The sequence below is a fragment of the Antechinus flavipes genome, chromosome 4, assembly GCF_016432865.1.
Source record: "Antechinus flavipes isolate AdamAnt ecotype Samford, QLD, Australia chromosome 4, AdamAnt_v2, whole genome shotgun sequence".
Classification (NCBI taxonomy): domain Eukaryota; kingdom Metazoa; phylum Chordata; class Mammalia; order Dasyuromorphia; family Dasyuridae; genus Antechinus; species Antechinus flavipes.
The window spans coordinates 162,744,679-162,756,792 of record NC_067401.1 but is presented as its reverse complement, the minus strand read 5'-3'; the positions used below and the strand labels follow the sequence as shown (position 1 = coordinate 162,756,792).

Here is a 12,114-nt window from a genome sequence, read left to right as displayed (position 1 = left end):
AGATCTGGAGTGAAGCAAGGTTGCCCACTATCACCATTATTATTTAATATCGTATTAGAAACACTAGCCTCGGCAATAAGAGTCGGGAAAGATATTAAAGGAATTAGAGTAGGCAATGAGGAAACCAAACTATCACTCTTTGCAGATGATATGATGGTATACCTAGAGAACCCCAGAGATTCTACTAAAAAGCTATTAGAAATAATTCATAATTTTCGCAAAATAGCTGGATACAAAATAAATCCCCAGAAATCCTCAGCATTTTTATACATCACCAACAAAACCCAACAGCAAGAGATAAAAGAGAAATTTCATTCAGAATAACTGTTGATAGCATAAAATATTTGGGAATCTATCTACCAAAGGAAAGTCAGGAATTATATGAGCAAAATTACAAAAAAGTCTTTACACAAATAAAATCAAACTTAAATAATTGGAAAAATATTAAGTTGCTCTTGGATAGGCCGAGTGAATATAATAAAAATGACAATACTCCCTAAACTAATCTATGTATTTAGTGCTATACCAATCAGACTTCCAAGAAAATATTTTAATGATCTAGAAAAAATAACAACAAAATTCATATGGAACAATAAAAAGTCGAGAATCTCAAGGGAATTAATGAAAAAAAAAAAAAAATCAAATGAAGGTGACCTAGCTGTACCTGATCTAAAATTATATTATAAAGCAGCAGTCACCAAAACCATTTGGTATTGGCTAAGAAATAGATTAGTTGATCAGTGAAAAAGGTTAGGTTCACAAGACAGAATAGTCAACTATAGCAATCTAGTGTTTGACAAACCCAAAGATCCTAACTTTTGGGATAAGAATTCATTATTTGATAAAAACTGCTGGGATAACTGGAAATTAGTATGGCAGAAACTAGGCATGGACCCACACTTAACACCATATACCAAGATAAGATCAACATGAGTCCATGACCCCATAAAGAACGAGATTATAAATAAATTAGAGGAACATAGGATAGTTTATCTCTCAGACTTGTGGAGGAGAAAGAAATTTGTGACCAAAGATGAACTAGAGACCATTACTGATCACAAAATAGAAAATTCTGATTATATCAAATTAAAAATCCTTTGTACAAACAAAACTCATGCAAACAAGATTAGAAGGGAAGCAACAAATTGGGAAAACATTTTCACAGTTAAAGGTTCTGATAAAGGCCTCATTTCCAAAATATATAGAGAACTGACTCAAATTTATAAGAAATCAAGCCATTCTCCAATTGATAAATAGGCAAAGGATATGAACAGACAATTTTCAGATGATGAAATTGAAATTATTACCACTCATATGAAAGAGTGTTCCAAATCATTATTGATCAGAGAAATGCAAATTAAGACATCCCTGAGATACCACTACACACCTGTCAGATTGGCTAAGATGACAGGAAAAAATAATGATGAATGTTGGAGGGGATGCGGGAAAACTGGGACACTGATGCATTGTTGGTGGAGTTGTGAACAAATCCAACCATTCTGGAGAACAATCTGGAATTATGCCCAAAAAGTTATCAAATGGTGCATACCCTTTGATCCAGCAATGTTTCTATTGGGCTTATATCCCAAAGAAATACTAAAGAAGGGAAAGGGACCTGTATGTGCCAAAATGTTTGTGGCAGCCCTGTTTGTAGTAGCTGGAAACTGGAAAATGAATGGATGCCCATCAATTGGAGAATGGCTGGGTAAATTGTGGTATATGAATGTTATGGAATATTATTGTTCCGTACGAAATGACCAGCAGGAGGAATACAGAGAGGACTGGCGAGACTTAGATGAACTTTTGCTAAGTGAAATGAGCAGAACCAGGAGATCATTATACACTTCAACAACGATATTGTATGAGAATGTATTCTGATGGAAGTGGATTTCTATGACAAAGAGACCTAATTGAGTTTCAATTGATAAATGATGGACAGAAGCAGCTACATCCAAAGAAAGAACACTGGGAAACGAATGTGAACTATCTGCATTTTTGTTTTTCTTCCCAGGTTATTTTTACCTTCTGAATCCAATTCTCCCTGTGCAACAAGAGAACTGTTCAGTTCTGCAAACATATATTGTATCTAGGATATATTGCAACATATCTAACATATATAGGACTGCTTGCCATCTAGGGGAGGGGGTGGAGGGAGGAAGGGGAAAAATCGGAACAGAAATGAGTGCAAGGGATAATATTATAAAAAAATTACCCTGGCATGGATTCTGTCAATATAAAGTTATTATTAAATAAAAAAAAAAAGATGCTATTTTCAATTTGGCTTTTGAAGTTTTAACCCCTAATGATTGGAAATATATAGCAAAAACATGTTTAGAACCTGGACAAAACTTGTTGTGGCTTTCTGAGTATAATGAACTCTGTAGAATACAAGACCAATGAAATAGGCAGATTGGAGTTAACATACCAATCACCTTTGACCATTATCCTTTGGCAGCATATGAGCAAATTGCTTCTGCTGCTATCTAAGCATGGGGCACCCTCCTGGGAAGACAAGACAGAAGGAGAGCCTTCACAAAAATAGTGCAAAGACCAAATGAACCCTTTGCTGATTTCATGGGATATCTATAAACAGCTGTCATACGAACAATTAGTGAAAATGCAACAACAGAAATTATGATAAAACAACTGGCTAGAGAAAATGCTAATAAGAATTGTAGAAGAATTATACAAGGACTAAAAAAGGATGCTCCTTTAGAGAAGATCATAAGACTGTGCCACAGTGGGCACAAATACCTTTTATACTCAGGCTATAATGCAGACTTCCTAAGATCCAAACATGGGAAAACAGGGTCCTTTTGGCAAAGGACTTCCAGAGAGACTCATCAATGCTTTTCAGCAGAGCATCTGAAAGCTCAATGTTGGCACAGAAATAGAGTGAGAGAACAAGACCCAAAACTCCATGTCCAAAGTGCAACAAGAGCTTCCATTGGGCATCAGAATGTAGATTGACTCAGGGAAAAGGGAAGCAGAGCTTGGCTCCACGACCCCAGACAAAAAACACTTGGGGCATGATGCCAGCCGATGTTACACCAGAGAGTTTCTAGAAGTTCAGTACTCCCATATGATCAATCAACCGAGAAGCAACTTGATGGGAGAAAGGGATTACAGTTGGGGAGAATAGAGTTGTATGCAGCTGGGACTACTGAGATATCCCCTGGAGAGGTGAAATCTGTCTCTGTCCGGCCTATAGATCCTTTGCCTCCAGGCACAGTAGGCTTAACATTTCACCTCCTGAGAGCACTTACAAAACAATGTTCATCCATACACTGCTGTGGGAAATTGGGGAATGTGTAGATAACATCCCAGTCACTAATACAGGTAGTCACATGTATGATATATCACCCAGGAGAAGTAATAGCATCAGACCTCTTGATACACACTCCTGGAATTCAATTTGGTGATATTTGCTCAGATTTTGACTCCCAACAACACAATCCAGGAATATTCTGGACTGCAGCTATTATAGCTGACTGTCCTACACTCACTATCTATGTAAATGGCATACTATTGAAAGGGTTGGTAGACACAGGTGCAGATTGTATAGTCATTAGAGGTGACAACTGGCCCAGTCATTGAACAAAGATTAAGGTAGACACCTATATGTCTGACATAGGAGGATCAATAGCAGCTGAAATTAGTGCTACCTCTTTGAGATGGATATCTGAAGGTGAAACAGGCATTTTCACTCTTTTTGTAATTGAAAAAATCCCCAGTTATCTATGGGGAAGAAACATTTTACAACAGTTAAGATTACAATTGAATACTTCGACTTTTTAGGCAGGGCTGCTGTTGAAGGCCTGCCAGCACTCTCACATGTTCCCATTCAATGGAAAACTGATACACCAGTGTGGATGGAACAGTGGTCCTTAGCTAGTAAAAAAAAAAAAAAAAAAATTCAGGCCTTATTAGATATAGTGCAAGAACAACTTGACCAAGGACACTTACAACCTTCTCTAAGTCCTTGGAATTCCCCTGTATTTCCTATAAAAAAGAAATCTGGAAAATGGGGGATGTTGACTGATTTGAGAAAAGTAAGTGAATAGATGGAAACTATGGGAACTCTTCAAGCTAGACTTCCATCTCCTACTCAATTGCCTTTTTGGGTTACAGACATTAAGGATTTTTTCTATTCTATCCCTCTGGATAAGAGGATATGAAAAGATTTTGCCTTTTCAGTACTCAGCATTAAATCAGCTGAGCCTTATAAAAGATATGAATGGACAGTTTTGCCACAGGGAATGAAAAATAGCCCTATGATGTGTCAAATGTATGTAGCTGTTGCTCTTACTCCAGTAAGAAAAGCATTTCCAAAAGTTATGTTATTATATTACATGGATATAGAAGCATGTCTACAAAAGACCATAGAAACACTAAGGAACTACAAATTGCATATAGCCCCAGAAAAAATTCAAATTCATGCTCCTTTTCAATATTTAGGATATGTAGTATATCTTAAGGTGCTTATTATACTATAAAAACTTTCTTTAAGAACAGAGAAGCTGAACACCTTAAATGACTTTCAGAAATTGATAGGAGATATACAATGGATGCATACAGCATTACACTTAACTACCTATCAATTACAACCATTATATGACATTTTAAAGGGAGACAGTGCTTTAGACTCACCATGCCAGCTTACAAAAGAAGCTCAAGAGACTTTGAGAGAAGTTTTATTGGCTTTATCTAATGTGGTTGAGTCACTCAAAAACCCTTGGAAATATCATTTTTTGCTAGAAAAGAGGCACCCACAGCAGTCATTCATCAAGGAGATGGTGTGATCAAGTGGGTGATCCTCCCAAAAGTTTCTGGAGAGATGGAGGTAGCCAAAAAGAAGGCTAAAGGTACAAATATAGCCAATAACATGGAAGCTTCAGCCACATCAAGATTAAGATAGGCTCCTGGCTTTGGAGTCAAGGACATCTAGATTTAAATTCTGTTTCTGACACAATGCCTTGAGCAAGGCATTTCACCTTTCTGAACCTTTTCTTCCTCATCTGTAAAATGGGTTAGTTGTGAAGAAGAAAGAAGGTTAAAGTCAACCTGATACAGCTTTGGATGTAGAAATAGAAGACCTGGATTCAAGTCCCATCTATGTGGGAGCTTGTGTAAAATCTCGGTTTCCTTATCTTTAAAAGGAGATTGTGTTGGGGCAGCTAGGTAGCACAAGGGATAGAGCACCAACCCTGAAGTCAGCAGAATCTGGGTACAAAAACTGGCCTCAGACACTTAATATTTTCTAGCTGTGTGACCCTGGGCAAGTCACTTAACCCCAGCAAAAAAAAATGGGGGGGGGAGGGGAATTGTTTTTACGTGTGATTAAGAAGAAAATTAAAATATCTTAAAAATGGAAGGGACCAAATAGGTTAACTGCTTAGGGGAGAGGGTTTGCTTGTGTCTCTACAGATGGAGAAGGAATCAGCTGAGTGCCAACAAACCATATTCACCTCATCCATCTGAGAGAGGCAGAAAAAGAGAAGACCCTCAAAACGAAGGATAAGACCCAAGAAACATCTGGTGGTTCCATCTCTGACTACATGTGCCACTGAAAAAGCCTGGCTATTAACCCAATGTGTATGGCAATTGATTCATGAACATCAAGAATTGTTGATAAAGCTGTTGCAGGACTTCAAAATCTGCAGGAATCCCTGGATTCCCTGACACATGATGAGACTGTTGTTGCAAGACTTCAAAATCTGCAGGAATCATTGGATTCTCTGAGATATAATAAGACTGATAAAAGACTTCAAAACTTGTAGGAATCACTGGATTACTTGACACATGAAGTGATGGACAATAGATTGGTTCTGGACTCTCTTGGCTGCTGAAGGAGATGTATGTGTGATTGTTATTTATATACCCTTCTTCTAGGACTTATGGATATATATAATTCCTCATGTTGATTCATATTGTTTATTACATTACTACTTGCTTATGTAATACCTCCCATGCTGATGGATTTATGTATACCTGTTTCAACTAAAACAAAAGAAAGCAGGAGATGTAGAGGCCGCAGATAGTGGAGGACCTCAGGGTAAGGTATAAAAGACCTTTCAGCACAGAGGAAACCTGTTGACAATGTCTGGTTTGGCTCCTCATCTCTCTTTGGTGTTCTCACCTCTCTTCCTGAGAAGTCAAGGAGGGTGTGACCACCTGTTTTCTGCTTGAAGCAAAGGATACTTACAGCAGGGTGCTTATAGATAGCACTTACTTAGTGTGATTGATGAGATAATGGTTCTCTAGTGTGCTGTAATGATGTAATCATACTGAGGTATTTAAGGGCTGAGAGTACTGGAAATAAGAGGTGCTCTCCTGCCTCCTTCACTCCTCCACTAAGATTAAGGCTGGTCCTGAGAATCTCCAGAGAGCTATTCAGGATACTATACCTTCTTTAGAGCAAATTTCTTAAAACTGGATCACCATAAAAAATAAGGAAAAGGACCTACATGTGCAAAATTGTTTGTAGCAGCCCTTTTTGTAATGGCAAGTACCTGAAAACTGAATGGATGCCATCAATTGGGGAATGGCTAAATAAATTATGGTATATGAATGTTATTGAATATTATTGTTCTATAACAAATGATCAGCAGGTTGATTTCAGAAAGGCCTAGAGAGACTTACATGAACTGAGGCTGAGTAAAGTGAGCAAAACCAAGAGACATTGCACGTGGCAACAAGATTATATGATGATCAACTATGATGGACTTGGCTCTTTTCAACAATGAGCTGATTCAGGCCAATAGACTTGTGATGGAGAGAGTCAGAGAGAGGACTATGGATACTGAATGTGGACCGCAACATAGTGTTTTCACCTTTTTTTGTTGTTGTTTGTCTGATTTTTTTTTCTCCTTTTTCCTCCCTTTTGATTTGATTTTTCTTGGGCAGCATGATAAATATGGAAATATATTTAGAAGAATTGCACATATTTAACCTATACTGGATTACTTGTTGTCTGGGGAAGAGGAATTGAGAGAAGGGAGGGAGAAATTTTTTGAACACAAGGTTTTGCAGAGATGAATGTTAAAAACTATCCTTGTATATATTTTGAAAATAAAAAGCTATTATTTAAAAGAAAAAGAAAAAGCTATGATTAAAAACCAAAAATAAATAAAACAGTGAATTGCAACCCAATATGAGGTCTCTTAACTGAATGTGAGGGGGTACAAAATTATGAGTTAATATAACATCAGTAAGTATTTGATTCCTATACTTTATATATTCTATTTATCCTATACTTCCTATATTTTATTATAACCAGGGTCACATAAAAATTTCTCAGACAAAAAGAGATCTCCAATGGAAAAAGTTTAAGAAGTCTTGCTTCTATCCATTTCTGGAGGGAAGGGCTCCCTTACCTGTGTATCTGCTCTAGCTCTAGGCGATGCTCCTGCAATCTATGCTGATAAAGCTGCTGCAGTTCCTCTCGCTTCCTGGTTTCCTTGGCTATAGTTTGCTTTAGCTTGGCCACTTCTATCTTGAGTTCACTCACCTCTGCCTTTCTGGCTTCCTCCAACATACTGGTTTGTGCAAAGGCAGCATCATAGCGCTCAAGCTCACAGTCCCGTTCCTCCAGGACCTGTAAGTTATAAGTAAAGTCCTTTTTCAACTGACTTAGCTTTTCTTTTGCTTCCTGAAGCTGCCGTTGGGCATCCTGTAGAGCTGTTTCTTGCAGTTGAGCTCGGAGGGCCTGTAGTGTTTTCCATTCTTCTTTTTTAGAAGCCAACAATTCATCAAGTTCTTTCTCCTGTGGTAACATTGTAGAATCTGTAGGAAAAAAAGGGAAAAATAACAAAGATTCATCTTTGAGAATTTTCTGCCTTTCTCCTTACCAAGGTGAACTTTATATATATATAAACTCTTGAACCTATCACCTCCAATGAGACTGTCTCCACTATCAATCCCTTCTCTCCCAATATAATTTCTAATCTCTCACTATATATTGGCTTCTTCCTAGCTGCCTTTAATAATGTCTTAGTCTCTCCTATCCTTTAAAAAAAAATTCTTACTCAAGTCCAACAATAAGAAATACAAAGAGAAATTCCATTTAAAATAACTGTAGATAATATAAAGTACTTGGGAATCTATCTGCCAAGACAAAACAAGGAACTATATGAACACAATTACAAAATATTTTCCACACAAATAAAGTTAGATCTAAACAACTGGAAGAATATCAGTTGTTCATGAGTAGGTCAAGCGAATATAATAAAAATGACAATTCTATCTAAATTAATTTACTTATTCAGTGCTATACCAATCAAACTGCTGAGAAATTACTTTATAGAGCTAGAAAAAATAATAACAAAATCCATCTGGAAGAACAAAAGGTCAAGGATTTTAAGGGAATTAATGAAAAAAAATGCAAATGAAGATGGCCTAGCTTTACCGGATTTAAAACTATATTATAAAGCAGCGGTCATCAAAACCATTAGATACTGGCTAAGAAACAGTAGTTGATTAATGGAATAAGTTAGGTTCACAAGACATAAAAGTCAATGACTATAATAATTTAATGTTTGATAAACCCAAAGACTCCAACTTCTGGGATAAAAACTCACTAATTAACAAAAATTGCTGGGAAAATTAGAAAACAGTATGGCAGAAACTAAGCATTGACCAACATCTAATACCCTATGCCAAGATAAGGTCAAAATGAATTCAAAATTTAGACTTAAAAGTTACTATAAACAAATTAGGAGAACATAAGATAGTCTATCTCTCAGATCTGCAGAGAAGGAAAGAATTTATGGTCAAAGAAGAATTAGAGAATATTCTGAAATGCAAAATAGATAATTTTAATCATATTAAATTAAGTTTTTGTACAAACAAAATCAATGCAGCCAAGATTAAAAGGGAAGCAGAAAACTGGGGGGAAATTTTATATCCAACAGTTCTGATAAAGGCCTCATTTCTAAAATATATAGAGAATTGATACTAGGTTACAAGAATACAAGCCATTCTCCAACTGATAAATAGTCAAAGGATATGAACAGACAATTTACAGATGAAGAAATTGAAACCATTTTTAATAATATGAAAAAATACTCTAAATCACTATTGATTACAGAAATGCATACCAAGGACACTCTGAGGTATCACTACAAACCTCTCAAATTGGCTAAGATAACAGAAAAAGATAATGATAAATGTTGGAGGAAATGTGAGAAAACTGGGACACTAATACATTGCTGTTGGAGTTGTGAAATTATCCAACCATTTTGAAAAGCAATGTAGAACTATGCCCAAAGGGTTATCAAATTGTGCATACCATTTGATCCAACAGTGTTCCTACTGGGTCTATAATCCCAAAGAGATCATAAAAAAGGGAAAAGGAATCACATGTGCACAAATGTTTGTAGCAACCTTTTTTGTAATGGTAAGGAACTAGAAATTGAGCAGATGCCCATCAGTTAGGGAACAGCTGAATAAGTTATGGTATATGAATGTAATGAAATATTATTGTTCTATAAGAAATGATCAGCAGGATGATTTCAAAAAGGTATGAAGAAACTCACATGAACTGATGCTAAATGAAGTAAGCAGAACCAAGAGAACATTATACACAATGGCAACAAAATTATGTGATGATCAACTCTGATGGATTTGGTTCTTATCAACAATGAGGTGATTCAGACCAATTCCAATGGACTTGTGATGAAGAGATCTATCTGCATCCAAAAAAAAGATTATGGGGACTGAATGTGAAAAACAACATAGTATTTGCACCTTTTTTGTTCTTGCTTGCTTTTTTTTCTCTTTTTTTTTTCATTTTTGATCTGATTTTTCTAGTTCAACATGATAAATGTGAAATTGTGTTTAGAAGAACTGCACATGTTTAACCTATTTTGGACTGCTTGCTGTCTAGGGAGGGGGAAGGTAAAAAGAAAAACATGGAACACAAGGTTTGCAAGGGTGAATGTTAAAAATTATGTTTGTATGTATTTTGAAAAATAAAAAAGCTATTATAAAGAAATAAAATAGAAAAACAAAATACCCCCAAAAAAATGAAAAATAAAAAGTAAATGCTAGATCAAGAAAAAACTTTAAAAAATAAAATAACAACCCAAGAAAAACAAGATGATGAAAAGAAAATCATCCAATTAGAAATGGAGATCCAAAATCCTACAAAAGAAATTGATTCCTGTAATTATTAAATAAAAATTAAAAAAAAAAAAGAAAGAAATTGATTCCTTGAAAACTAGATTTGGGCAAAGGGAAGTACAAGGAAAAAAAAAAAAAAAACCAATTCAAATATGATGGAGTAGATTAGAATCACATAAGACCTAGCAGTGGCTATATCAAAAGACCACAGATCTTGGAACATTATATACTAAAGATCAAAAGAACTGTAATTTTAGCTAAAAATATCATATCCAGCAAAATTAAGCATAATCCTGAATGAAAAGGAAATGGACATTCCGGGAACTGCCAAACTTTTAGGATTTTGTTGCAAAAAGACCTGAACTTAATAAACAATTTGACATATAAGAGCTAAGACAAATATGCAGTCTTCTATACTTTTTCCCTCAGGCTTGATGAAATACTTTACAACACTCCCTCTATCTCTTCCATCCACCCCACAGGGTACTGTTCCATTCCCTCTATTCCTTAGTTCCTTGCCCTGGCACTGACAGATCGTTACACCATTAGTGCTGCAGGGTTGTCCACCCAGCATCAGCTCTTTTGACATTAAGGGGTTATTGGTCTAGCTCCAGTTCTACTGGTACTATAGTTGTCTGCATCAGAATTGGCAATTCAAAGGGTTTTTTTTTTGATTTTGGTTTTTTTTTTTTTTGTGGTGATCTTTTTCTTCTTTAAAATATGTAAGATGAAGGTTCTCTCTGGGAGGTTTCTCGAGGGAGGTTTTCTTGGAGGCAGCCTTAGTATCAGTTCAGATCAATAATTACCCCAAATGCAGCCAGCTGGTAAAAATACAAATGTTTATTTCTCCTTCCAAGTCTTGTCTCTTTCCTTGGGCCCAGATAGCTAGATCCTTAGAGGCCTATCTCTCTGCTTAGTTCCAAGAGCTCCCTCCAAATGTCTCCAAATCCAAAGGTTTGTCCTTCAGTCCTCCAGCCAGCCAAGTGGAAAATGGAATGGATTTCTCTTGCCTCAGAGAGAGGGCTTCTGGCTCTCAATCTCCAATATAGCCAGGTTAGCTTTCTTAGGGGCCTCTCTCTCTCCTTGGTTCTAAGAGCTCTTGCAGTTTTGTCCTTTGCTTCTGCCTCTGCTTTCTTTAGCCTTCAATCCAGCTCCACTCTTCATGTAATTCTGCTGAAATCTCTCTGAGAGCCTCTGTCTGTATCTTATATATGAGAGAGAGGAATTGTGGGATACGAGAGAGAGGGATTATGGGTTTTCTCCCATAGTGCTCTCTGGCCCTAAGAGCTTCAAGGGAGATGTGAATTCACAAAGTTACAAAGTTTACTTTGTGAGTCCCCCATACTTGTGAACTCTAATGAGTAAAGGTGTGAATACAAGCATTGTATCAATTAGTTCTACTTAGTACCTTGTTTCAGGTTCTGGCCCAAAACATCTTCTTGTAAGATCAGATCAATAATCTATCAACTCTAATGAGTCAGCAGTTTGTAAAGATTCCAACATCTCCCCCTTTCTTTTGTTTTAGAACATAGAGTGGTCATGACTTCCCTGACTTCTCAAGGAGGTAAGAACCTCCCAAAAAAGGTGATCACACCTTTCCTGACATCTCAGGAAAGGAGATGAAAACACCAAAAGAAATAGGAAGTCAAATCAGATTAGCAGGTTTCTGAAGGAGCTCACTTGAAACAGGTACACATAAATCCATCAATATGGGAGGCATTACACATAATTTACATAAGCACATAATCAATATAACACAGGCTAGTAGTAGTAATGTAACAAATAACATGAATTAACATGAAAATTTAAGTACTGCAATAGTCTCATCAACAATTTTTCATCTTAAGAAATCCAATGGTTCTTGCAATTACATAAAATACATAAGCACATAGCAATATAACACAGACTACTAGGAATGTAACAAATAACATGAATCAACCTGAAAATTTACACATGTCCATAAGTCCTAGAAATAGTCCAAAAGGAATCCAT

The 12,114-nt window shown here is 36.3% G+C and overlaps 1 protein-coding gene across 5 annotated transcripts in view; it reads right to left on the bottom strand.

Moving 5' to 3' along the window:
* Nucleotides 1–12,114, bottom strand: part of CCDC57 (coiled-coil domain containing 57) — a 294,880-nt gene that overhangs the window by 264,377 nt on the left and 18,389 nt on the right. For 4 of the 5 annotated variants that reach the window (XM_051995295.1, XM_051995297.1, XM_051995298.1 and 1 more), the window contains exon 2: nucleotides 7,377–7,785. In XM_051995295.1, the coding sequence (XP_051851255.1) occupies nucleotides 7,377–7,777 (401 nt within the window). In that variant the 5' untranslated portion in view covers nucleotides 7,778–7,785. Of the gene's footprint in view, nucleotides 1–7,376; nucleotides 7,786–12,114 lie in introns of those variants that run through there. The other variant, XM_051995299.1, reaches the window with a different exon arrangement.